The sequence below is a fragment of the Dermacentor andersoni genome, chromosome 4 (assembly GCF_023375885.2).
Source record: "Dermacentor andersoni chromosome 4, qqDerAnde1_hic_scaffold, whole genome shotgun sequence".
NCBI classification, from domain to species: domain Eukaryota; kingdom Metazoa; phylum Arthropoda; class Arachnida; order Ixodida; family Ixodidae; genus Dermacentor; species Dermacentor andersoni.
Window position 1 is genome coordinate 150,574,236 of NC_092817.1, and position 26,717 is coordinate 150,600,952.

Here is a 26,717-nt window from a genome sequence, read left to right on the forward strand (position 1 = left end):
GATTCTTCGCTGGGGCAGCAACTGAACGATTCAGGCTGCTGCCTGCGCTCCATGTGCCTTCATCTTTTTTTATTTCCAGGAGGTGGCACCTTGCTTTTGTGTTTGTCCGTTTGGCAGTAACCATGTCATTCAGCAAAATATGAACTAGGCCAGGAACAAGTTTTTCTCAGAGTGTGGCTGCCTTCAAAATGAGCGGTATGTCCATCACATCATGACACAACAGTTTTTTTCAGCCCAGACATGTGTGGCTGCTTGCAATGATAGCAACCTCAGTCACAAAAGTGGAGGCTTAAAAACTGTTGAGTCATGATGTGCCTTAGTCATGTTAGCACTGACAACATGTGCATGCCATCTCCTGCACAAAATACAAAATTCCACATGACTGTGTGCTCACTAATGGCAAATGAGTTCACAGCTGAAGCTACTGCATAGCTTTGATTCATCCTCATTAAGACTTATGGCGAGGCCACGCAAATTCAGGTGCAGGGCAATGCAAATGCAACTAGGAGGCAAGTACCAGCAGTCTTGGCTCTCTGACAAAGTTAAAACGCTGCTGAGCAAAGAACCCTCACAATAAGGAGCATTACTAGGTATCTTCTACACATTGACTTAATTCTACAATGTTCAAACACAGCTGTAAACTACAAGTGATGAAATATACCACAGCTCTAGAAACCAGGTGACATTATCAATAGGTTCCAAGCAGCAGAAACGTGAAGGAACCACACTGGAAAACTACGATGCCCCACTTCACATACCAGCAGTACACACATTGTGTTACGTGCGCTATTGCCAAGGAGGATGAAATACAATAAGCCTAGCATGTGGCCTTTGGCACCTTCTTCTCCACTCTGTGTGATAACATGCTTAAAACAGAAAGCCTTCTCTTAAATAGTCAAGTGTGAAAGCCCGTGTGCTTCCTATGTACAGCATCAAAGTCTGCATGCTGGAATTTAGCTTATAGTTTCTTGCCAACTTTTTATGCATATTACGCACAAGCATGGTGGCAAGAGGTCCTTATAGATAGGGCTAAGCAGAGGCTTTCAAAACGATGCTAAACGAAGGTCTTGGAGTGTAGGTTATTTGATATTCCACAATGACTAGAGGTGAAGTGCGAAAACATGGCAAAGATGTCCAACACAGCATTCATCTGTGCTGGTCATGGCTGCCCAAGTACTTAATGCATTGGGGCTTCACCTCCAGTTATGTAACGTCAAACTTTCAGCTCCTTCCTACTAAACAGTCATGCCGGCAGACATGTTAAAGTGCCATTTATCAATCTTATCGCCAAACAATGAGGCATGCTTACTCACCGGCGCCATGCCCATTGTTGCGTTTGGAACCGGCGCAGCCATGTTCATGCCGCCCGCCGTTGCCATGGTACCACCAGACATGTTCTGCAGCTGTGCATAAGACAGGGGGAGATGCTTGCTCACTCGATTTGCATGTTGAGCAGCTCTAAGGTTAACAGAAAAATACAGACACGTTCATCTGTCCAGTGAAGTTCATTTAAGCAGTGAAGCTTCACCAACCAGCAGCGAATGCATTTATCTGAGTCAGGAAGCAGCCTATTTGTTAAAAACATAAACCATGAAGCTACTTGTGCACTTACAGTAAAGTTAACGAACCACTAAACACAGCCAACCTTTCTTTCTTTTTTTTGCTCGTGCTATAGAACTCTATTACACTTTGCAATATATTAAAATAGCACCTCAAGCAAGAGGTAAGGTTTAGAACCTTAACAACACCTATTAAGACTCATCTACTCTTCAAATGGCTACAAGATTTTCTGGAGTGCACGGCTGCATGACAGACAAAATAGTAAAGCCTGGCAGAGAAAACAAAGGTAACTAGGCACTTGTATTCAGTCTTCAAAGATCTTTTAACCAGGACAAATTCACCAACCCCAAATAAGATGCGCATAAAAAAAAGAGAGAAAGAGAGAGGACATGAGCTATTCACTCAATGCTTTCCCAAGTGAGCACGGCAGGAGGCTCTGGAAGGGGGAAGGAGGGCGGGGGCAAGCACCCCCACAGGTTTCATTGCAGGGGATCGCTGCTTTTCAGCTGTGGGGTCCAACCAGTGCCATACATTGCTATGGGTGAGCTGATAGTCAAACAAGTTATTTTGTTTTCACGAGAAGAAAAGAAAAAAAAAATGTTTGTGTTGACAAAATGAGCCCTGGCTCCTGCCCTTACACTAAAAATACACTTCCAGAGCCCCTGGAATAGTACTTCGACATGTGTAGCATAATGTAGCATAATGAAAAAGTAAAACAGAGAGATGCTGCCAAAAATGAAAAGGTCTAAAAAAAAAGCTTCAAAAAAATTTTAAGATGTTTTGGCTTCTGTACGGAAACCTTGTTCATCTAAACGCTTGGCCAAACGCATGTGCAGGTTAATGAAATCAATGGTTCGACGATAATTCATTGGTTGGAAGGAGGCATAATGAAAAGGTAAAACAGATAGGTGACAACCAAAAATAAAAATGTGTAAAAAAAACCTTCAGGACATCTCTGCTTCCATACGGAAGCCTTGTTTACTGGTATAGGAGCCCATTCGGAAGAGGCGAAAAGGGGTGCGCATAGTGCTTACAACTGTGCCAAGACAATGCTTTCAGGTGCAGCTCCGGTATTATTTCTCACACCCATACTGCAGAAGGCGCCGAAAACAATTTGAAAGTACCCCAGTCATGCAATGACACTCATTCACTGTCTCCTGCTCAGACTCACGAACGGACATGATTGTTGCCCAGACATCTGTGACACTTGTCTAACACCAAATAGCTTGGCGAAAAATATCCTGGTGAGGGACAAGCGTAGCAGAATGAGACGCATGCTTGCCAACTTAACTGAAATTGAGCCTCTATAATTGCTAAAGAGAATTTTGTCATCCTGCCTGTTCTTAGAATCAGTGTGCACACAATTTTCTGTGCATGTCCCCTTTCTGACATATAAAATCATGCAGGGCTTCGATTATTCTTTCGAGCCTACAATTGCAGCTGCTATGTACTTTGCTGTCTATGCAAGCAGAGATCAAATGCCACTGGTATCTATCTACCATTGCTACAGCGCAGGACGACCTCCACCAGAGCAATGGCAGACAGCGCTACTGTTCCTATGAAGTAAATCCGACATTCTTTCAGTAGAGTCACAGTAGACAACATGCACCTCAGATTTATTGTGGACAAAACAGCCAAGCAATGCATGCAAAACATGGCAGTAAATGGAACCCAGTGCAAAATGATTTGTGAAAGTGAAATGGTTTAGCTAGATCAGCTGTGTATACCTGGCACTCCTAGTGAGGCAGCACTTCGTATGTCTGTTTTCCTTAGGGTTAGCAAATAAATGTTTCCTTCTGCCATCCTTACGTTCAAAAGCAAACTAGGGAAAAGCAAGCAGTAACGATCTGCCAAGTGGAAAACCTGTGTTTAGTCAGCTTCCTGCCACAGTCACACAAACAGTTTAACGAATTTAACGAAGTTGCAGTGTTGAACAACATTGGTAGCATCAACACAGTGCACCCAAACGCACAGTACGCTAACATAAGTGTTATCTGAAACCTGCGCTCCAATTCAAAGGTACGCTATAGAAATATTCATCATAAGCAGTGACCAAGCAGACAAGGACAAGAAAGGAAGAATACAGGACACAAGTGCTGTCTTTAGCCATCCTCATCTGTAAAAGAAAAGCTGGATTGGTATACTAAACTTTGGCAGCAGGCTGGTCTCGCCAGGAATGGAAGACTAGCAAGTGAGAAAGAATTCACAAAAAAAAAAAAGAGGAAGAAGGGTCGAGATGCTCAGTTAAAATTACCATACTAGGTTCCTGCAACGCCACAGGTAGCAGAAGCATCAGTGCATAAATTGTAGCACATGAATAAACTAGAATCAGCCTGATGCTACTTAGATGTTTTGGAATAGGAGCACGCTGTCACTGAGTTGCATTTGAAAGTAACCACCATGTTCAGCTGTGTAACCTCCCAAAGAAAGAACCCTCAAATGTGCACAGAGGAACGTGAAATCTTTGTCATCACACCAACATTGGCATTGTGATTTTGGTGTGAAGTTCATAAGTTTGGCCCCCATTCCTAGAAAAAACCCCTTCACTGACTCCACGGAAAAAAAAAAAAATAGAGAGAGAGAATGTAGTTTTAGAAGATTAACCTGGCAGTCTAAGCTGATCTTATGTTATATTTAGAGCCCTTTTAAGTCCTGCTATTTGCAGAGCACAGAACAGACAAGACCAAACTTCAGGCCACAAGCCCAACTGTGCTAAAGTGGTAAAGGGTAGAAAAGAAAAGAAAAGAAGAAAGGCATGCTTAAGGAGTGTGCTTGCAGAATGTGGAGTGCCGCCAACGTTTCTGTCCTTGCAGAAAGCCCAAACAAGAGACGCAAAGCAGTGTTCTCTACCTCAGACGAGTACGAGTTCCCAGTGTAACTTGGACCGACTGTTGCATACGGCTGGTTCTGCGGAGAGACCAGTGCGCACAGTGAGAAGCGCTGTGCTCGTAATGTTGGGCTGCTGAGGGACAAGGAAAGAGCATGTCAACTTTAAATAGGCTCATCTATTCTTGTTTTTTTAATGACTTTTCACATAGCGTGGATTTCTTTTTATGTCCCGTTACACCGGCAAATCAAACAGCAACATTTAACAGATTAAGGTGACAGTCCAAGTAGCTCATTAAAAAATATATATATAAACTAGTGGCACTGAACTTCGCTGCAAGCAGCCACAGCAGTTGACAACCCAATATTGCATCGGCAAATGCACTGCTGTCGAACTCAAGAGGAATTTGCATAGATGTGCCAGCCAGTTAGGTTAGCATAATTGCCAGCGAGGAAAGACACAATCACACAAGGACACACTGACAGGACATGAGCTTGTCCGGTCAGTGCGTTCATGTGCGGTCGTGATTTTTAGGACAGACGACTATGCTAACAGACATGCGTGCACCAACTCGCCCACCAAGACGTTCTTGTGAGTTACATTTGCTCATCTGCATAACGCCACGGCAGAGGCAAACTTCTTTTCACTTTTCACGGATGAGTGTTGCTCACAGGTAACAAATCGAAATATTTCTTTTTTTCTTGCAGAGTTTCGGTTTTGAGTACAGAGTTTCTCGCTGAATGTCTTCAGCCAACACTGAATGACGCAAATGACAGTAAGCAAGCATCACTTGTTGGATAAGAGCAGGAAAAGAGGACGAGCAAAAAGCAAGTTGGCCTGAGACATGCTTTCTTTTGAAGTCAGAGGAAGCAAAGATTGATGCAAAAACCTCGGCTACAGTGGTGTCACACAGCTAAAGTAGAACAAATGCAATGTACACCCTGGAAATCTTTTAATAATAACGCGCGAGCATAGACCGCACGGCGTGTCAGCGGGCTTGTAGTGGTGGCAGGCACTCCTGAAGTGGACAGCATTCGAAGTGGGTGCCTGCGCAGATTGTCGCTGCTCCCTCTGCCCTGCGCCCCTACAAGACCACTGACATGCCATGCGATCGACGCTCGTGTGATATTGTTAAAGAATTGCGAGGCTGTACCCTGCTGTTTCACATTCTACGAGAACTGTCTGTACAAGTGCCTTACAAAGCCACAGGTGGCTTAAAGTGAAGCTTGCTTCTAGTGCTCTGCCCAGAGTTGCTGAAGGCAACAAACCTATTACTGAAAAAGGTTCCACTATATATTTTTTCTTTTCAGAATATCCTTATTCTCGGTGTATTTTGCATACTTTGATGAAAAATAAACGTTTCCTTCGGGTATTTTTATATGTCCCTTCCGTAAAGGGATATATCTCTTTGGAACTACGTCTTGAAGTGCAGATACACCGAGGTCAGGTGCGGCAAGATTTTGTGGGCGAAGCTCGTACTGAATTTTTAGGTTGTCACCGAGCATAATATGCGGTGTATCTCTGTGCATGGTGTGATTCAGTGCTGGTGAGCCACGTCGCACTCAATCTATGGTTTACATCAGAAATTTGGGTCGATCCGTCATGAGTATCCACCTTCTGTGACCACTCTGTGGCAGTGACATTATTACAAGCTATCATACTGAGACAGAATTGAAAGCACAAGTAGCGTGGCTATAGATTAGTTCAGGACCAGCAACTGCAGCAAACTTAAGCATTAGCTAGCTTCTGCCTGAAGCACATGGCAGTTAAGGTCCGCCTGACTTTGGTGACAAACTCGTGTAAGAAAATAATGCAGATAACAAGGAAAACTGACTGAGAGCAGTGCTTCCTATAAGAGCTGTCACAATATATTGTTTTTCCTACAAAGACAGGTGATCCCTTGATGTAAGCCTGAAGGCAGTGCAAAGCAATAGCTATTAGCTAGCTGGCTGTTGTTATATACACATAAGGCTCCTTTAGCCCTTTCTGAGCCAAAGAAAATGACAAAAGTGTACCAAATACCCTACAGACCTCTGCAGAAAATGTGGCATCATAATGACTATGCTCGTAATTTGCTATACTGGTACAAATTCTGGTGACGACAATATTTGCCAGTGGCAGAAAAAAGGTAAAGATCATGTTACAAAGAAGCTATTTCTGTAAACAATAGTTGCTTCTCGCAAGTTTTCATGAATCCCTAGTACAGATAGAACAAGAAGTAGGGAAACAGAAGGGTTCGATTTTTATTAATCACAACCATATAAAGCAAACAGGCAATGAAGCCAGGGAATGCACAAGGGTAATTAGCTGTGGTTGAAATTGAAATGCAGAAAATAATCAGGGGGGAAAAATGAAAGTGGATGAAAAGATAACTTGTCGTCAGTGGTGACCAGAACCACAACTTATGCATTACGTGAACCACAGCTACTTACACTGCTAGTTACCCTATTGCTTTCCTTGGCTTCACTGCCTGTTGGCGTCATATGGTTGTGATTAACAAAAAACGAGCTCCTCCGTTTCCTTTCTTCTCATCCGTTCATAGCGAGGGTCTTGAACCTGGCAGCTTTGATGCCATTAGGTAGCATACAAGGGTTTATTAGCCACGTGCCTGCTCTCCCAAGTTCCTGTGTTATGTGATGCCATCGGGCAAAAAACAAACAAAAACAAAAAACAAATAAAGAGTGTTTCACATCCGCCTATCACGGCTCTGAGCGGCACTAGTTAACCCTTGCAGGGCTAGATCCAGTACACGTACACAAGTTAGTGGACAGATTGATGACCGCCACTGTAGCACAACTGGTACTGCATCGCTCGCTTAATGTGAAGGTTTTGGGTTCGGTCCCCACCGGCAACACATTATCTTTTCGTCCACTTTCATTTCGCTTTTCTTCATTATTTTCTACATTTCAATTTCAATCACATCTAGTTACCCCTATGCTTTTCTTGGCTTCATTCCCTGTTGGCATTACATGGTAGCACATAAAGAGCATTTATATTAATTTTACTGCGTAGCCTCCTGTTCAAGTAATTATGAATATTATTAGTAAGCGACAGTTTTCGTCACGTACGTAACTGAGAACTTCAAAGCTCTCCAAAAGTCTTGTCCACGCTTCAGTGCTGTTAAAGCAACCAGGCATGTGCGGCTTCCTCATGACATGTCTTCCTGGTGGTACGCAACTCTAATGCCACACCCTATCAACGTGACAACTTTGCAAACTCTTGCAACTTCACAGCATGAACTGTGATGTTCCAGCTACTTCAAGCCCAAAATATTGTAAAAGAGAAATGTTAGTTATGTAGGGAGCACAAAAGCATCCAAGGCTATGATCTGCCAAGAAATGTGCTTGGGACCACCTGGAGCAAGCAGGTGACAACGCTAAATGCACTGTTATCAGCGCACGCACGAGAACAACTCGCAAATGCTGTGTCGGATTGTTTTATGACAATAATTGCCGCAAATGTTGCCCCGGGCATGTTCGGTAAGCTAACTACACAGTGATTCTGTTAGGCAAATGTGTCTGTGTTTCTTATCATAGAGGCCCCTGCAGTGAGGACTGAAAATAAATGTGCAGTTTTTATTACCTTTAATTTTTTTTTTTTAGTAAGGAACCTGATAATGCTTCATCTTACTCGACAACGCCGATATTGGTGTACATTTAACATTTCATTCTGGCCCAGGATGCCACATTCTGCACCAAGTGCAGCAGCAGCCCAAGGTGATGATTTGAAAGGCTGAAATCAGATTAGTGATCACTGTTAAGACACCTTGTAGAGCCCAGCATGCTTTTAATGCATACTGAAGCACACTTTTTACTTAATTTCTTTATGGTATTGCTATTTAGAAAGACAGCGAAAACATGAGTTACCCCCTGCGTGTGTATTAAATATGGAGATGGACAATATTCTCCATGGATATATGTATTCCATTAAAACATCCCTAGATGTAACAACACTATTCTCCATTACAAAAGAGACATGTCCTCTTGAAGGAATTGCTAGCCATATAAGCAAGAGGCAAATGCACCTTTGCCCTTATCAAATAAGTCAAGAAAAAAACAGAACATTCAGGAAACAAAGATAAATCAAGAGCATTAAAGAGAGAGAGAGAGAGAGAGAGAGATTATGAATATAGCTATTGTATAAACCTATAAAAGTGGTATCCAGCATATTTAGTGACATTGGAAAGCCTGGCAGATAGAAACTTCCAAGTGAAGGTCTCATGTATGTAGTGCATCAGAGAAAGAGAGGAAGGAACTGGACAGGTGACAGCATTAGCGGTAATTGTAAAGCCGTTTACCAAGCCCACCTTTACAGCTGTTTCTGAAAACTTGAAAAAATACAACATTGACATAGACTAAAAGAAGCAGTGGGTTGCCTTACGAGTTCATCATCGGAACCACGCAAAACAATAGGACATGCAGAGATGCAACATGAGACAGCACCGACTTGTGTCGTCTTTGTGTATGTCTTGTTTTGCGCTAACATTCTGAAGATAAACCAAGACAGATTCGCCCAGCTCTAAATTCTTTCACCAAAAAGGAAGCCGCAAGGCAAGGCACAGCGCACTCCAACTGTACTCACAGAACGACCTATGGCCCACCGCCACCAAGAAAAAGTAAAACACCGTCAAACTGACTCACCACCTCGGTGAACATGTACGCCTGGAAAGGTAAAAGGGGGCATTGGCAAACCTCCAAAAGGCAGAAGGCACACATCATGGGTTTCACTTTATGGGGACTAGAATCGGCACACTGCTGCTTCACGTGAGTCGCAGAGCCAAGGTGCGCACATTTTCTCTCAAGAAGCAAAAGCACCTCATTCCAATTTTTGAAATCTCATTTTAAGGAATAGTAATAGGTTGCTGTATCCTTTTAAGTAAAAATTACGGCTATCCCTTATTTTAAAATATGCAATTTACGTATTGTCATCAATTCTAGCACGTTTGTCTGAACTACTGTGCCATTTAAGTTTCTTGCTTAATGAGACCATGCCTGAAAGCCCCAGTAAAAGGCAGCTTATTTCAGTGTGCTGATACTTCCATTATTATTGTCATGAATACTATGGCATGCACTAAATATTCGTTATGGGCAATGGAAAGAAAAATTGCCATCTACCAGACTAGCACAAAGCTAGGATTACAGCCTCAGTGTCTGCCTCATCAAAGGAAAGTTCAGTTGGTAGAGCAACTTCTCCATATAGGTAATAGTGCCAGGTTCAACTTGCACACCACAAAGAATTTCGCAACTGGAGAGCTTTCTTTCCTAAACCTCCTTTGTAACATTGCGGTAAAGTCTGGTGGATGGAAATGTTGGTACAGCTTACAGGATTTTGCAGAATTTATTTTGTTAATAAAGTCTGGGTAACATGTTTTCCTGTACTGTTGCATGTAAAGGTAACAAAAGTGAAGATGAAGTCTGGGCAAAAAGTGGAGGGAGCGAGCACAATATCAAGTTGACTGCTCACTGCAGTACGAGCATTAAGGCTGCAAAGAAACTCGGTCTGTCACTTTCTTTTTGGCCACGTGTCTAAACTTTAGAGCTATTACTTGATAGCGATGCAGCTAGCCATTTAAGGGAAGAGGGGATACAAACACCTTCTGTGCTGCTGAAAGCATGTTGAGCACCCTAAAGTGACCTACAAGCAAGACCAAGAGTCCATCCTAAAATTCCATCCTAAAATTCCAAGTGTAAATAGGCATTTGGATGGCAAACATGGTGCAGTTTGTATTGATGATGACGCATGAATTTTCGCATGTTGCAAGGTTCAGGTATGGCCAAAGAGTGACCATAGGGTTGCAGTAATCACCAGACAAAATATGCCAGGGTGAAGGAACAATCAACAGTGGGCGACCCTAGAAAGGGAAGGGCTGCCAAAACATCTAAGTAATCTGTGCAGACAAGTTGCAGTTCCTTCCCAGAGTATGGTAAGCTATTCTGCTTCACGAAACAAAAGTAAGCATTTAGGACAGTAAATGGCTAAATATGCTAACTTATATCATGCAATTACAAAGATTCGTTTACCAAAAACTGGTGGAAGCAGATGATAGATTATAGATTATTGTGATAAACAAAGTGACAGTGCAACACTATAATTTATTTTTAAAATTCATATCCTGAATAATTCAACCAATTCACAGGCTCTCCAAGTTTTGACATTTAAAAAGTCAGCTTTATTTCTTACATACATTGTCCATATTTCTATGGCTACTCCTTCCTGTATGGGTATTCTTCCCCACTTTATGTGGATACCTTGACCGTGGGCCAGCCAGCACTATGCAGTGAAGTGTAACAGGTCTTACGCAATTTTAGTGCATCAAATACTGCACAGTACTAGTGTGACATGCATTGTGCAAAGTAAACCTCATCTTGGTAACCTTGTATAAAACACACAGAAATTTAGTGCAGAACTAACAGCAGCGTTTCTTTACTTGTACAAACAGTTGTTTAATGCGGAACCTGTTTTGTGTCTCAAAGTGGCTTGAGTAATTGTAGCATGTTCTCAAAGTGAGTGCGAAAGGGCAACACTAATAGTTATTATAGTGGCTGCTTGAAAAGCAAAAGGAAGCAGCCAACAAAGGCAGCTGAGAGCCAACAATGGAGCTCTCAAGTGTTCTTGTTGTTTATAGGAGTGCTGAAGACGGGCAAGTTAGCATACTTCTGAAAGATGAAAATGCTGAGAGATGATGCGCCCCATGGCAAGTAACAGGAATGCAGAAAAAACAAAGCTGCATGTTAAGAGACATCTCTGCGCAGCAAAATGTAATTCCTACCAATCATATCATAATTACGTGACCTCTTATATGTTTAATCGAGAAAAAAAAATTTAACACAATGGCTCATTTTTTTCATGTGACATGCTTCCCTAACAAGGCTAAAACACAAAAATGCGATTGTGAAAAGTGTGCAACCACCATACTTGCATACAGGAAACCATTTGGAAAGTGCTGAAGTACCAATGATGAGGGCGAGTTTGTCATAAGCCAAAAATGTGGCGACCGCCTATGACGAGCTGAGGTCATCAACATCCCTTAACGCGTTAAAGAGCCCAATCTTTAAGGACCTCCCCCCCCCCCTTTGCTAATGCAATGGAAAGCTACCATCTCAAACAACTACACCCACAGCAGTTAATTTGCGAAATGTGTTGAAAATTTTAAAACCAAACTTTTTCTATCTATGGAGTCTCTCGAGTTACCTTGTATGGACTACAGTGACAGCGATACCTGATATTGATAGTAGTAGCAAATGACAAAAAGTGAGCAACTTGAAACACACACTGATTAGATACCAGAGTGGCTATTTTATGAAAAGCTGTGATTGCAACCTTTGAACAGCAATCATAACCGCTTTTTATACTTTGAGCTTCGCGTCCGTCGTACACCTAAGCCTTTGCTTATTCAAAGTCAATAAGCTATGTCTCATATCGCCCTGTATTTCACACGGCTTAAAAATGAAGGGCCAAACTTATTCGGTGCAAAAATCACCCCCAAACGACATCAATCTCGAGACATTTTGTTTTGGAAACGGGCAAGTCGTTCTTGCCGGTATCAACAATGGTTGCTGTGAGTTGCTTCTTGGTTGCCAGTAACGGTCGCTCGTGTGACCCCTGTCAATCACAAGTGCGAATGTCCCTCAAAGGCCAACTTCAACAATACTGCAAAACAAGTCTAGGTTGAAATATTGCAGACATCCAACAGCCTCTGTGGAAAATTTTATACCTAAAATAAGAGTGGCTGAATCGTGAAAAGCTAGCACTAGTAGGATGTGTTTAATACGAAATCAGGAGGGGAAAAAGAAGAAATAAGTTATTACCACTTGTCAGAAACTATGCAGAGCCAACTACGCATGATCTCCGAGATTAAGGGGTGCTCGTGGTGTGTTTAAAATCTCAGAAGCCATTTGCTGGCATTTATACCACATCCCCTAACCACCAGGGACATGCATCGTCTGCTAAGCTGCTATTTAAAGCAGATGATAAATAGACAACTACCAGTTATGCACCTTTGCTGCCAATAGCTCCAGTAGCACTTACATATTTATAACCAATTTACCAAAAGTGAAACTTTGTTGCAGTTGGCCTTTGATGCTACCATCAAGCTACGTATACGTATAATCAATTGTCTGTACCATAGGTGAGGGCATGATGACGAAGTGCATCAATGCGAGGCATGTCTGCTGACTAGGGGTTTACACAATGCATTATTTGCTGTTGTTTTGAAGCTTCAGCAGCAGCAATGGCAGGTGTGGTCACTGCGGATAGGTATCAAACCCATGACCTTGCACTCAGTGGCAGAACACCACTCTCTTGTTGAGGTACTGCAAGAGTCGCCTCCGTCACAATATTTGCAGAGTTTTGTCTTCCAACACCTCAAGAAAGCTACATAAAAAAAGGTAGAGAGAAATGTGCGCATACATTTACCTGGTAAACAGGAGCTGGCGTTACACACATGGGCGGTGCTGAATTCTGGTTTTCGGTTTTTTTTTAAGATGGAAAGACAAAATTTTCAGTTCATAAGTATTAGTTACTCCAAACAAAAACAATAAAATATAATAATTGTTCCAAACAAAATGAGTAAAGCAGTCATACTAGACAAAGGAACAAGCATTCTGATGCATCCCTCCCCCCTCTTTCAAAAAGGAAGGAAAGAAAAGAAAGGTTTATGCCAAGTTTAGGTTTGAGATTTTGGCAAGGGTCAAATTCTAATAAACTTTCTCAGCATTTGTCCCTAGATACTGGCGCAACAGAAATGCTGATACCATAAGCATACTCATTCTGTTCTTGAGAAATGTAATGGGTAGAGGCCCGAAATTTAGAAAGCGCAAGCGACTGTCCTGTGCTACCTTTTAGTTATAGCTTACATGAGCCTAAAGCCAAGCTCAAGCACATGCATGCCTAGTGCTACTTTCATCTCAGGACTCTGCACACATATTTATACCTTATGTGCCCTTTACTTGAGAAGCAGGATTGTGTCCTTAATATTAGGTGTACCTTAAAGAAGGAGTCGCTCATCTGCAATGGCTGTGGAGTTCCAGTGGCAATGAACAGCGCATTAAAGGGGCACTAAAGGCAAATATTAGTGATAGGGTTGTGCTTGAGAACGTCTAAAGCATCAATTTTATCGCGATCAGAACTTTGCTATTTGAGAAACTGAGGTAAATGCAGGACACGATTAAAGACTCCTCCGCGACATTCAAGTACTAGCTCGATGACAAAGACACTTTACATCATAATTCTGTGACTAGTACTCAATTACTTGTAATAGAAAGATCATTGTATAGCTTTATAAGACGAAATAAAATGTTACTTCTGCAGTTCTATTTGATATTTAGAAAAAGGACTCATTGACCCTTGGCGACTATGCGGGCGATTGAAAGGTCTAGTTTTCTCCACTCTAGAGAAGCCTGCGCTTTCACGTTTCAGCAGTATCGCTAGTGCATAGTGCTGCAATGGATTTACTGGCTCGCGAAACTCACACAAACTACAACAGCAGACAATGCCACGTCCATGTGATGTCGCGAGATTCCCGAACAGTCTGCACCACTTCACCAAGAGCAGCTGCAGAGGCGAATCCAACGTTCCGTTTTGGCTCGGCTTTTGCAAGGCTGCACATTGGCGTTTTGTGCAGAAAACTGTAGTGCCGTCTGTCGGACACCGTTTTACTCCCCGACGGCAATAAATGGCAGTTATGTCATATGCAATGGGGGCGGGCGATTTGAATTGTGCTAAAGGCATGCGGACTCTTCAGACACAGTTGTCTCGTAAACTAAGTCTTTTCTTGTCAAGAAACAAGCGCTGCGAGGTTTCTGGAATGGTATTTTGATATTCCACGTCAACTTAGTATTTGCCTTTAGTGTCCCTTAAAGCTTTCACTTTGTCTCATCACATGTAATTGACAAACATGGGCTCTAATAACTTCAGTCGCATATTTTAGACTACCCTGTCATAGCTGTCAATTCTGCTAGAAGCACCAGCACTGTGATAACTGGAAGCACTTCTACAAACTGTCTTGGCTTAAATGGTTAGATAGTTCAGACTGCAGCTTGAAAGGAAAATCTAGCAGTGACACATATGTGCAACCATAATATTAGAAGAAGAATTGTACTAATACATATAAAAAGATATGTTAAAAATTACACTTTACACTGTTACACTTTACCAAGGACTGACATCAGGAAAGGAAAAGAGTCATCTTGATATCACTGTTGAACTATTCTCAATCTACAAAGATGGCAAACATATACGAGAAATGGTGCAGTTATTTTGCTCGCTGTTCCAGGTTTGTCTCCTATCTCTCAGGTAAACTTTTTTGCACTACTATACGGTTCTATTTCGCCTTTGCATTTCTCAATACTCCTTTTCCATTGGTGCCAATCCACACAAGCTACATCATTGTTTTCCCACCGAGCAAGGCCTGTATCATCACATGTTGTGCAATCAAGTCTTTAACTAAAGATAGCCGCATTAGTAGAGCATATTAACTGCTCTATGACTTAAACTTTAATGCCACTCATGCAGTGCCAGACATGCTTAATGGCATTAAAGCTTAATGCCATCTGTGGTGTAAAGCATTCTCACAACTCATTTGGTTGTCAAATGCATATTTGCACACCTAGGTTAGCAGTTACAGCTACTGATGATAAAACCATTTCTGAAGTATTGTGAAACAATTCTACATAAAATATTCTCATTATTTATCTTTTTGGTGGAATTTCTTGAAATATTGCCTGCCAAGAGAACATTCTTTTCTGGGCAACATTACGACTGGCAACAAAATTGACTTTATTTTGTGCAACTATCATCAGCACAATGTTTAATGTCATTAAAAAGATGCATGTAGCAGCAACTTGAGGCAAATGGCATTAAGAATGTGAAGGTAATTTTACTGACATTAACCTTGCCCATGTAGCCCAACAAGCTTGACTCCAATTCTTTCCGCCCACCTCTCTATGCTACAAAATACTTATGAAAGATGTGTCTCACTTTCAGGGAGGCACTCACATCATATATTACATTCACATGGGAACCCAAGTGTGAGTCACTATACGTATGGCCAACATTGGTGGCAGCCATGGATAGGCTTCGCTTGCCGATGTCCTGACTTAAGTATGAAAAGTAAGACACACTTACTGGTTCCCAGTGCACCTGCAATGAGTTAAGGTCGGGTGGGAAGGAAACAGAGAACATAATTACTGTTCGTGTGACCATGTGGATACACAGATAATACAGTCAAGCCTAAATAGTGTTAAGGTTCGGCAAGAAATTACTGCTATCATTGTTCTCCAATCTCCATGGCAAGTGGAAAAGCGCAAGGAAAGGTAAAAAATGTCAGCAAAATTTATGCAAGAAGTGCAAAGAGGCGTTAGTACTCGAGGCAGCAAACACACCTGCTTAGCAGTTAAAGGGACCCTGAAATTATTTTGACGATTTCCTACAAAGGTACTGAGTCGTTAGAGTAGGTCCTTTTGATCATTGACGCATCTAAGTGCTCTGCATAAAGCTTGTGATTTATTATAAGGTTTTAAAAATCTAAATCGCTGCTGATCGCAGCCCACTGCTCGGCTGAATTTTCAGCCGCCCCTACCCATTTGACGTCATTCACCCAAATGACGTCAGTAGGGCGAGCTATTCGACTGGCTACCCAGGGCACATCATCGATAATTTTTTCCAACTTTATGGTGAACAAATGCTGTTCGTAATAGTTGGAATGTGAGTTAATTTGTTTCTATAGAAAGAAAGTAACAGAAAGAGAATGCACAAGAACAATTTCTCAGTACAGCAAGTGTCGTCTGCTTGTGTTACAACACGCTTCGTTTTGATGAAATCTCCGCGGTCAGTGTCAGTCTCAGTCTTTTTGCGAGCGCCACGATTCGCCTTTGTTGCGTTGTGGGCCGCAAACATAGCGACTGGCAGTATGTCAAGCTGCGACATCGTGTCCCTCTGCAAGGCAGCAGACGAGCAGAGTGGCTCCAGCGCACCGGACTGTTGCTATCCGATCGGCGCCAGGATTTGCGCGTTTGCTGCCGTCACTGTACCATAGGAGGATTACTATCACAATAGCGTTTCGCGAGTACGATATTGGGGTAAATGCAAGTGCAAAGGGACAGTGCCTGGCCGTTTGACTGTGCCGTTTCATGGGATGAGCAGAAGTACAAACGTGAATGGTCTGCATGGTGCAGCCACCTGGTGGCACAGTGCTCAACCAAACACAGTAGCAGTAACAAAGTGTATTCTTCTTTGCTGCTGGTGTAAATATTTCACAGGATCGCAATCAATAACATGTTGTTTCTGTAAATGTTTAAAATGTTTTACATTTGGTTAGCGCAATATTAGCGCTTTGTTTGGCTGGTTAAGCTCTGCGCCACCATTTGGCTGGACAGTGTAAAACGACCAGGCCACTTACGTACGTCTATGCTAAGGTTCCTTCATCAGTTGGAGTTTATGCCTCCATGGTTTCGTCGAAATGCCCAGCTCGCCTGTGGTTACCAGAATACCAGACACGTTCGGTGCTGTGACAGAATGCTTGCAACGCACGCTGCTTTGATAACTCTCCCTTGGGGTCGACTGCCAAGCAGCTGGCGGAGAGTTAGGAGAGGCTCCGCGCGCGCGCTCCTAGAGAAACGGAAGTCGACGACACGATGTGCCATCATGACGCTGAGCCAGTGAAAGGGACACTAAAGGTTACCAGAAAGTCAAGTTAAAGTGATAAAGCCATGCTCTAGAATGTCTAAGGCGTCAATATTATCGCGAACAGAGCTTTAGTAACCGAGAAATTGAGGTAAATGCATGACACGATTTGAGACCCCCCGGCAACATTCCGGTACTAGCCCGATGACGAAAGCACTCCTCATAATTTATGTCGCTAGTACTCAAAAACTCGTATTAAAAAGATCATTTCATTAGATTATAAGACGGAAGAAAATGCTACTTGCCTACTTCTATTCGATTCTAAGAAAAAATAACATTTTCACGTTACCCTTGAGTAGTACGGGTGATCGAAAGGTTTCGTTTTCGCTCGACTCTGCGCGCGCTTCGGAGTTTCAGTTGTTTCTTTATCGCGTTGTGCTGCGGTGGTCCCGCTGGCTCGCGAAACTTGCATTTGGAACAAGCAGCGAGAATGCCACGTCCATGTGATGTCGTGGGATGCGCGAATGGTCCGCGGAACTTGGCCAAGGGCAGTTGCAGCGGCGAATCCAACGTTACTTATCACTGTGTGCCAACGAGTGAACCTCTCCGTTCGAAATGGTTAAGTGCCGTACCTCTGCCACAGCACGCTGGCAAAGAGCCGAAAAATCACATAGTGTGCTCGCTGCACTTTCGTCCAGAGGATTACGAGTTCAACGCCGACTTAGTGAAGTCGCGTGGAGTGCCTTTCAAAGCAGGCCGCCGACAGCACGATGACGCCGGCAGCGCGAGCCCTCAGCAGCAGGTCACGTTCATCAGTGCTTAAATCGCGAGCCAACGACCCCAGCATCGTAAGCCAATGTGTCATTGTCAGGGTCGTCCATTGCAACGAGCGTCGAAGTTGGCGTCATAAAATAAAGAACAAGCTTATCGTCGCGCGCTTTCCCTTCCGCTAGCCACTATAGTTCCGCTTTCGCGCTGCTGTCGGCTCTGTCTTGGCTCTGTTTTTGGCCGCGCGTTTTCGTTTTGCGCAGAAAAGAGGTAGCGCCGTCTGCGGGAGCAGTTTTACTCACCGACGGCGCAACGTCACTATGAGACCATGACGTCAATACTCCTCGATCGGGGGGCGGGTCATTCGAACTGCGCTAGAGCTACGCGGACGCTTCAGAACGCATTTTCTCTTAAAATAAGCCTCTTCTTCGCACGAAACAAGCGTTTCGAGGTTTCTGAGATGGTATTTCAGCAGTCTACGTTGACTTAATATTAACCTTTAGTGTCCCTTGAAGGCGGAGCTTAGCCCCGATCACTCGGTGAAGGAGTTGAGGAGAAAATGCATGGCTATGGAGGAGGGTAACTTGTAATCGTCTGTAGCTCTCTTAATATGAGACGTTTTACACAAATTGTGGTGTGAATGATTAACTTTACCTGCCCCCTACGCGTCTACAAAATTTGACCGAACCGTTTCAGGGGCCCTTTAACTAAATGGTTTAAAACCATGTCCATTAACCATACCTGCCAAGATTGAACTTTAGAATTCTTTAATAAGATCCAGCAGACACGACCCCCCCGCCCCCCATTACGAACATTCTTTTTGTTTTCAGTTTGCCCTAAGCACACTCCTTTTGTGAGATTCATACACACTTTATTATTGATGATTTACCTTAGCTGCAGCAGTCAAGAAGGAACAAACTGATATGCAGCACAATTATTTTGAGATTAAGTAGAACCTTAGCAGCGACCTTGCTCTTGTTGATTTTTCATGCTGTAACATAAACTTGCTCGAAGCGAATATCCCTCTGGTGTCCGTTCACCATCAGAAGACTTCCAAAAGTAACTTTGGAGATTGATGAGCAAAGCTTTTCATAAATAGAATATTTCTGAAACTTTGACGCAATGTTTGCAAAATTTGAGAGAGTTAGCAGGTATGCCGGTAACTCTTTCCCAGCGAGTTGAACATCTAGATATACAAGTTCGCCTTCACCGCACATTGTTAGGTGAGCTTCACTGCACGTGTATCTTTTCCACGTTGCATGTGACCTGGTGCCCCAAGAGAAGAAAGGGTACACTGATGAATTAGACCCAATTTTGAGAACAGCATGTCCTTGTATTACAAAGTATTTTTTCGAGATGGCACTACTGTCTGGTGATTTTCATTGATTGGAACTGGTTTCTAACAGTACAGCAGCAAATCCTACTTTGTAATCAGTTTCTCGTGGCCTTTCTACAAGGCCTTGCTCTGGAACAATTGTACTCAGAACCATCTCCTTGGCCTTTACGGTATTTACACGATTGTAAGTAGACTCGAATGTAAGTCGACCCCCCCATATCGCGTGACAGAAAAAAAAAAAAGGCAGAGCATACCCAAGGGCACATTCCATAACGAATATTTATTAGTATGCGGCATGGTCAGCGGATTACTTGTCTTCACTAGTGCTACTATCGGCATCACTGCTTTGGTCCCACAGCACATCGTCGTCCAGCGAAATTCTACATTTGGGAAAAGACTGTACTACGACATCTTGTGGAACAGCAGCCCATGCCGAATGCACGCAACCACATGCAGCCGTCAGGGAGGCTCTTTTGACAGGTCAGGTTGGCGTTTCCCGGTCTTCTGCCGCCAGCCACTCGTTGTACTTACGGCAGAGCAGGTCCTCAAAGGCACAGATCCGGGCTTGTTTCATGACCATGTCGCACTTCACTGGTAGGGACTGATCACGCACTTCAGCGACGTACCCTAGAAGCTTCACCTACAGCTCCGGAAAGCATCCCGATTTCGGCCTGTGGGAAATTCTTCACTTGCCGTCGCAGGTGAAAATTTTGCTTCGCTGCAGTCGCCACTGTTGCACCAACCGTTCAGAAACATCAAACTTGCAGCCCGCTGCGCAGCAATTTGTTTCTTCGGCGTAAAGGATGGCAGCTCTCTTGAACGCTGCTGTGAACGAGGGCCAAATGTTTAGTGGTTCTGGAGCACTCATGACGACTGAGGAAGCGTGGAAGTAGCACATAGCCGGCAGTCGAGTCAAACGCATCAAACTAAACGCTACCATAGAACACCTATATAAGCTACAGGGAAATAGAAACACATGAGCGGCGTCTGCTCTTCCATGAACTTCCCTGCAAGCGCCGCGGTTCTGGGGGTGCCACTGCGAATGGAACAGCGGCACTTCCATCGACTATCGACACTGCCCATGAGTGTTGCGTGTGCTGTAAAAACCTAAAAAATGTTGAAAAACCCTTCCGAAAAGCGAACAAAGGCGCGGGATAGTGAAAACTACGAGTAGGGCCATAGAGCAAACATAAAATTTTAACTAGGTTGTAGCTCCCCTGATATCTCGTTGGTCTCGTGTTTTTTTGGCTGTGCCATGTTTTGGTTTAGATTGTAAGTCGACCCCCCCACTACAGATTTTCCAATTCTAAAATATAGGTCGATTTACGATCCTGTAAATATGGTACTTTGCGCATATGTTTGTTTGGCTCAACAAAAAACAATCAGTATATTTAGATCGCTTTTCCAGAAACTGCTTGGTAGTGGAAAAGTTATCTGCAAGAATACCATAAATGTCTAAAAAGCTACAAGCAGCTACACAGTGAAATAACTAGTAGTGCAGTCTAGAAATTCCTGCCAGAAACTGGCTAAGCTGCTTTTTACTTTCTTAACTGTTGCAAGGGTGGACACAAAAATTACTGGACTTCAGTTTGCGGCTTTGGCCAGCAGTAATGGCGTGTAAATTTTTTCCAGCCACTAAGCAAAGGCGAGTATTATTAGAGATGGTGCAACTGCAGATGGACACGGGGTGCTGCAAGCCAAGCCAAGTGAAGAAAGAGAGAGCCCACATCAGAAAGGTGAAAACAGTACGAGAAACGTGGATTGAGTTAAAGGATGATGAAACTCAAGTGCTGTTTTGTGTCATCAATTTAACTCGGTTCACATGTCTTATGCTTTGCCATAAGACCCCCACCACCATCACTACCCAGCTGTACCAAAGCGGGGCCCCTAATGACAGTGTCGGTTGCTTTGCTGTCTGCTGCACCCACCGGGCACAGTAAAGTGACCTGAACTTTTATCTGAACAATACAGAAAAGATATTGTGCTTACCATGGCTCAAATATCACCAAAACATTGCATTTTAGGGTCTCGATCATTAAATACAGTCGCCGACTGATTTTCCGGACTCCGAAAATTCGGACGTGCTCGATTATTCGGTCAGCTTCACGGCACCACAATTCTCCCCATAGACCATAATGTATAACAACTGCCGAAAGTTCGGACACCTTGCAACCTCTCGTCTGATTTTTCGGACACTCCTTGAGCCAACTCAATCGAGAGCACCTTGCACCAACTCTGACCGGTGCATGGTTCGACTTGCTGAACGCCATTGTTTGTTTTGAACGGAGCCTCCTTGCCGCCCCCCGAAGTGGCGCTACTGCAAATCCCCGCTCATCATCATCGTTTCTGCCTGGTTCGATAGAGTGACTCTACAGTAGTTCCGGTTTCAGCTTAGTAAGCCATGTCAAGACAAGCCAGCAGCCGATTTGTTTCTTCGCGCATGACGCTGCGAGTAGGCCACGTTTTTCGTTTGTGCGACTGGTGTGGACATGGTGGTGTTTGCTTTGTGTGCTATATTGAGGTTCCGGTGATCCAACGCGACAACGGAAACATCGCGTCAAGTGTCTAGTGGCGCCGGCAGTGCCCGCGCAGACTGCGCTGGGGAATGCCGACAAGCGGGTGCCGGGAGGCCTAAGATTTGTCGCCTTCCGATGTGCTCCCTACTGACGCGGAAAATGTTCTGCCGAGACCTGCGCAGTGGTTGCATTGCAGTTCCGGACACCGTCTCATTTGACAGTTTCACAGGTGCTGACACTGCTGTACTGACATGCGCAGAACCTGACGATGGCAAGGTCATTCGTCAGGTTTCTGCTGCACCGCCGAACGATGACTCTGAGTCGGAAGAACGGCGCACCACGTGTTACACTGCCGTCGCATGCGGAGCATGCACAAGCAGTGGCTGTGCTTTCTGCCGCCGTACGACCCTCTCCGAGATTCAGGCTTATCTGATTGCGCGTAAACGGAACAGCGTGCAACGGCGCATTCACGATTTCTTCAAGCCTACTGCCGAGCCCGAATAAGTGCGTGGAAATAAAGGATTTCATTTTTTTTTCTTAATCTGCTTTTTCGGACACCTGTTTATTCGGACATTTCCGCAGTCCCCGTGAGGTCCCAATAAACGGTCGGCGACTGTATATCACATTTGGCGTTGTTAGTTGCCTAGTTTCTTACGAACAAAAACATGCCAAGTTGCCTTTGTCCATGCCCCCTATGGTGGCCACATCACAGCTCTGAAGGTAATAGACACCAATCTATGACTGCATGTGCTTACATACGTGCTGACATCATGGACGCACTGCTATGATGAGGGGTTCAAAAGAAAACAACAATTACTTTTTGCCTTGACAAACCAGGCAAGGAACAGTGAAAAGCATTATTTTGAACGATCCGTACCATCATCATGATCATCATCATCATCATCAGCCTGGTTACGCCCACTGCAGGGCAAAGGCCTCTTCCATACTTCTCCAACTACCCCGGTCATGTACTAATTGTAGCCATGTTGTCCCTGCAAACTTCTTTATCTCATCTGCCCACCTAACTTTTTGCCGACCCCTGCTACACTTCCCTTCCCTTGGAATCCAGTCCGTAACCCTTAATGACCATCGGTTATCTTCCCTCCTCATTACATGTCCTGCCCATGCCCATTTCTTTTTCTTGATTTCAACTAAGATGTCATTAACTCGCGTTTGCTCCCTCACCCAATCTGCTCTTTTCTTATCCCTTAACGTTACACCTATCATTCTTCTTTCCATAGCTCGTTGCGTCGTCATCAATTTCAGTAGAACCCTTTTTGTAAGCCTCCAGGTTTCTGTTCCGTACATGAGTACTGGTAAGACACAGCTGTTATATACTTTTCTCTTGAGGGATAATGGCAACCTGCTGTTTATGATCTGAGAATGCCTGCCGAACGCACCCCAGCCCATTCTTATTCTACTGATTATTTCAGTCTCATGATCCGGATCCGCGGTCACTACCTGCCCTAAGTAGATGTACAGTCAACGATTGAATTTTCGGATGCCCAAATTTTCGGACATGCCTGATATTTCGGATGTCTTCACAGCACCGCCACGAGCCCCATAGAATCAATGTATAAGGACATCTGACGTTTCGGACGCTCGAACCCCCCGCCGTCCAATTTTCCGGACTTTTTGACGGACAGAAGGTCTTTTGGCTCCTCGCGCAGCGCCCTTGAGAAGGAAATCCACTTGCAGCCGAAGCATATCACCACTTTGAACCACAACTAGCCGAATCTAGTCGTCACACACCGATTTGGTCTGGCCACGATGGCTATGTTCATCGCTGCACTTCCGCCTCCGGCGGAGTTTCCGGAGCGGCGCCATTTCGTTTGTTTGTTTGCGCAGGCCACATTTTGGCTAGCGTGGTGTGTGGTTGTCTGTTGTGTCAAGTGTGCTCTGCTAGGCCTAGGTGCTTCGACACTCGTCAGCGAACTCCACTGTTCGCAACTTGAGGATTTCGCTTGCCTTCGATGGCACCCACTCCGTCTTCGTCGTCCTCGCCGATGGCATCGAAGCGCGGAAAGCAGTACCGTCGGACGACGTGATCAACGACCTCCGCTCTGCTGGGGTTTCCATACCCACGGAAATAACTTTTGAACAGTTTGTTGACGCTGACAACGAGCTCGACTTCCGCGCAGAACTGACTGACGAGGAAATAGTCCGTCGGGTTGTGGGGGATTCAGAAGACTCCGATGTTGAAAATGAGGAGCCAATGCCTGTGCCACCTACAAGCGCCGAGTTGACGCGAGCACTGTTGACTCTCATCGGTGTACAGTGCTGACATGACCCTTGCTCAGATCGAGGCAAATATGATCGCATGCAACCAGAACGCCGTCAAAACAACTATCAACAAGTTCTTCAAGCCACTGCAGCAATAACACCGGCTGCCCGACGATGCACATGTACATAATAAACCGGCAGTCGGCTGCATACAGAGTTTTTGAACGCCTCTTTTTATAGCCACTTCACTGATGCTGTGGCAGGGTTTCGGAAGCCTGTTACTTCGCCCTTTACCTCTAGATCTGAGAAAAAAATAAAAAGGGTGCGTTTTTTTGCATGCATTCATTTTTCGGACTGCCTGAATTTTCGGACGTTTTTACGTTCCCTAGAGGGTCCGAAAAATCGGTCGTTGACTGTATTACCTTACCACTTCCAGTGCCTCGCTACCTACCATAAACTGCTGTTCTCTTCCAAGACTGTTAACCCTTTCGCTGTCACGGACGTACCGGTACGTCATCGCGCTTCCCCCCTACAGTGTCACTGACGTACCGGTACGTTCTCTATCGTGCGTTCAAAATTTCGCGCCTGAGCGCAAAGCTGGCGCTCCTAAACTGGCCACGCGATCTGTTGACTCTTTCTACAAGTTTGTATATTTGCCCCGACCTGTGTAGTACATGTATTGAAGAGTACGGTGCGACTGCCACTCCCCCCTTTCTCTTCGCTGAGTGGCGCGGTGGCTCCGCGTTTGGTGGATCATGCGTCGCGCACGTGTAGTTATGTGTTCAAGGGTTGTTCTGCCATCTCCGCTGGTTTGAAGGTTTTTATTTTTCTTCTGTTGGTATGTTTACGACGGCGCGTCAAGTTCAGGCGCACGCGCCGTTGCCTCTCCAAAAAGAGTGACTCGATTGCTGCTTTCGCTCTCTCGCCGCACCCTCGCTTCCTACTTGCAGCAGTAAACGTAAAGCCCTTCGAACTTTGTTTAGCCTTTTTCCATCTCCCTCTGCCTTCTTGATCACGCAACGTCCCGTTTCTCTCCGTTGAGCGGGCGACTGAAAGCGCATCCTCCCTGCGCACGGTTACTTTCGAATGGCTGAGCGCGCGGGACCTTTGTCTGCTCATTGGAGCGGTGGCTCAATTCCGATTCAGAATACGAGCCGAGCTCGGATTTGGACTCGGACAGCGTCTCATGCGAGGAAGAGATGAGTTCTGCATCGTCAGATTCGGATGTTGAACGGATGTTAGTCAGGCTGATGATGATGATGATGTTTACTAAAAACAGCTGCAGAACACTGAATGTGCATATTGCATTGACTATGTTATTTGTATACCAATCATAATCAAAAATAAATTGCTATGTTCATTCCCTGTTACGCTCGTTCCCTGAAACCAAGCCGACACTGGGGGTGCGTCACAGCCAGAAAGGTCCGACAGCGAAAGGGTTAAACATTACTTTAGTTTTCTGCAGATTAATTTTTAGACCCACCCTTCTGCTTTGCCTCTCCTGGTCAGTGAGCATGCATTGCAGTTGGTCCTCTGAGTTACTAAGCAAGGCAATATCATCAGCGGATCTCAAATTACTAAGGTATTCTCCATGAACACTTATCTTCCCAATTCTTCCCAATCCAGGTCTCTGAATACCTCCTGTAAACATGCTGTGAATAGCATTGGAGAGATCGTATCTCCCTGCCTGACGTCTTTCTTTGTTGGGATTTTGTTGCTTTCTTTATGGAGGACTACGGTGGCTGTGGGGCCGCTATAGATATCTATATGTATATATATATATATATATATATATATACATACATATAGATATAGTATTTTTACATACGGCTTGTCTACACCCTGATTCCGCAATGCCTCCATGACTGCTGAGGTTTTGACTGAATCAAACGCTTTCTCATAATCAATGAAAGCTATATATAAGGGTTGGTTATATTCTGCACATTTCTCTATCACCTGATTGATAGTGTGAATATAGTCTATTGTTGAGTAGCCTTTATGGAATCCTGTCTGGTCCTTAGGTTGACGGAAGTCTAAGGTGTTCCTGATTCTATTTGCAATTACCTTAGTAAATACTTTGTAGGCAACAAACAGTAAGCTGATCGGTCTATAATTTTTCAAGTCTTTGGCGTCCCCTTTCTTATGGATTAGGATTATGTTAGCGTTTTTCCACGATTCCGGTACGCTCGAAGTCATGAGGCATTGCTTATACAGGGTGGCCAGTCGTACCATAAGATGTAGTCTTATTGCAAAATTTGAACGCCGGGAAAGCCGCAACAAGTGCAAAATAATTTGACAACTTTCTGTGATAACGCAGGCCACAGTATGTACGTAGTGAATAATGGTGCCACACAGCAGATGCCGAAAGTAGGCCACATGCAACATGGCATCTTAAACTGAACATTCTCCCAATCTCGGAGGCCAAGCTGCGCATGACCAACCTTTGTTGTCTGCTGCGGTGGGGTGGCATGCATGATGAAACTTGACCAATTGGGCACTGCCACCAGTCAGAATTGGTCATTTAATCTGGCACCCCAGAGTGTAGCTTCATGGTTTTCTCTCTCCTTATTTTTTGCTTTTCAATGTTGTAAGTTGAGGGTGCGGCTGTTACATGAGTGCAAACCCTCACTCCAGTGTATACAGTAGATGTGCATTAAACGGTCTATAATATATTGCAGTGTTTTTGACATGCTGGAGTGATTTTTCAGTTGCAAGTAGTTCAGCAAACAAATAACTAATTAATCACCCCACCAATTAAGTGTTTACTCAAATAGTGTTTCATTGTTTTTTTGTAAAAAATGGCCAGAAATAAAGGTGAACAGGTCACTCTAGTTTTTTTCCCCCGTAAAACTATGCTTGGGCTTTA

General features: G+C 44.2%; 1 protein-coding gene across 9 annotated transcripts in view; it reads right to left on the minus strand.

The window, feature by feature from the left end:
* The window catches only part of LOC126537915 (mediator of RNA polymerase II transcription subunit 25-like), a 105,657-nt gene that overhangs the window by 39,720 nt on the left and 39,220 nt on the right, over positions 1–26,717 (minus strand). For 6 of the 9 annotated variants that reach the window (XM_055074539.2, XM_055074535.2, XM_055074541.2 and 3 more), the window contains exons 15-19: positions 15,512–15,526; positions 12,803–12,847; positions 9,028–9,048; positions 4,411–4,467; positions 1,314–1,403 (exon numbers count right to left, since the gene is read on the minus strand). In XM_055074539.2, the coding sequence (XP_054930514.2) occupies positions 1,314–1,403; positions 4,411–4,467; positions 9,028–9,048; positions 12,803–12,847; positions 15,512–15,526 (228 nt within the window). The remainder of the gene's footprint in view (positions 1–1,313; positions 1,404–4,410; positions 4,468–9,027; positions 9,049–12,802; positions 12,848–15,511; positions 15,527–26,717) is intronic. The other 3 variants (XM_055074537.2, XM_055074538.2, XM_055074540.2) reach the window with 3 other exon arrangements.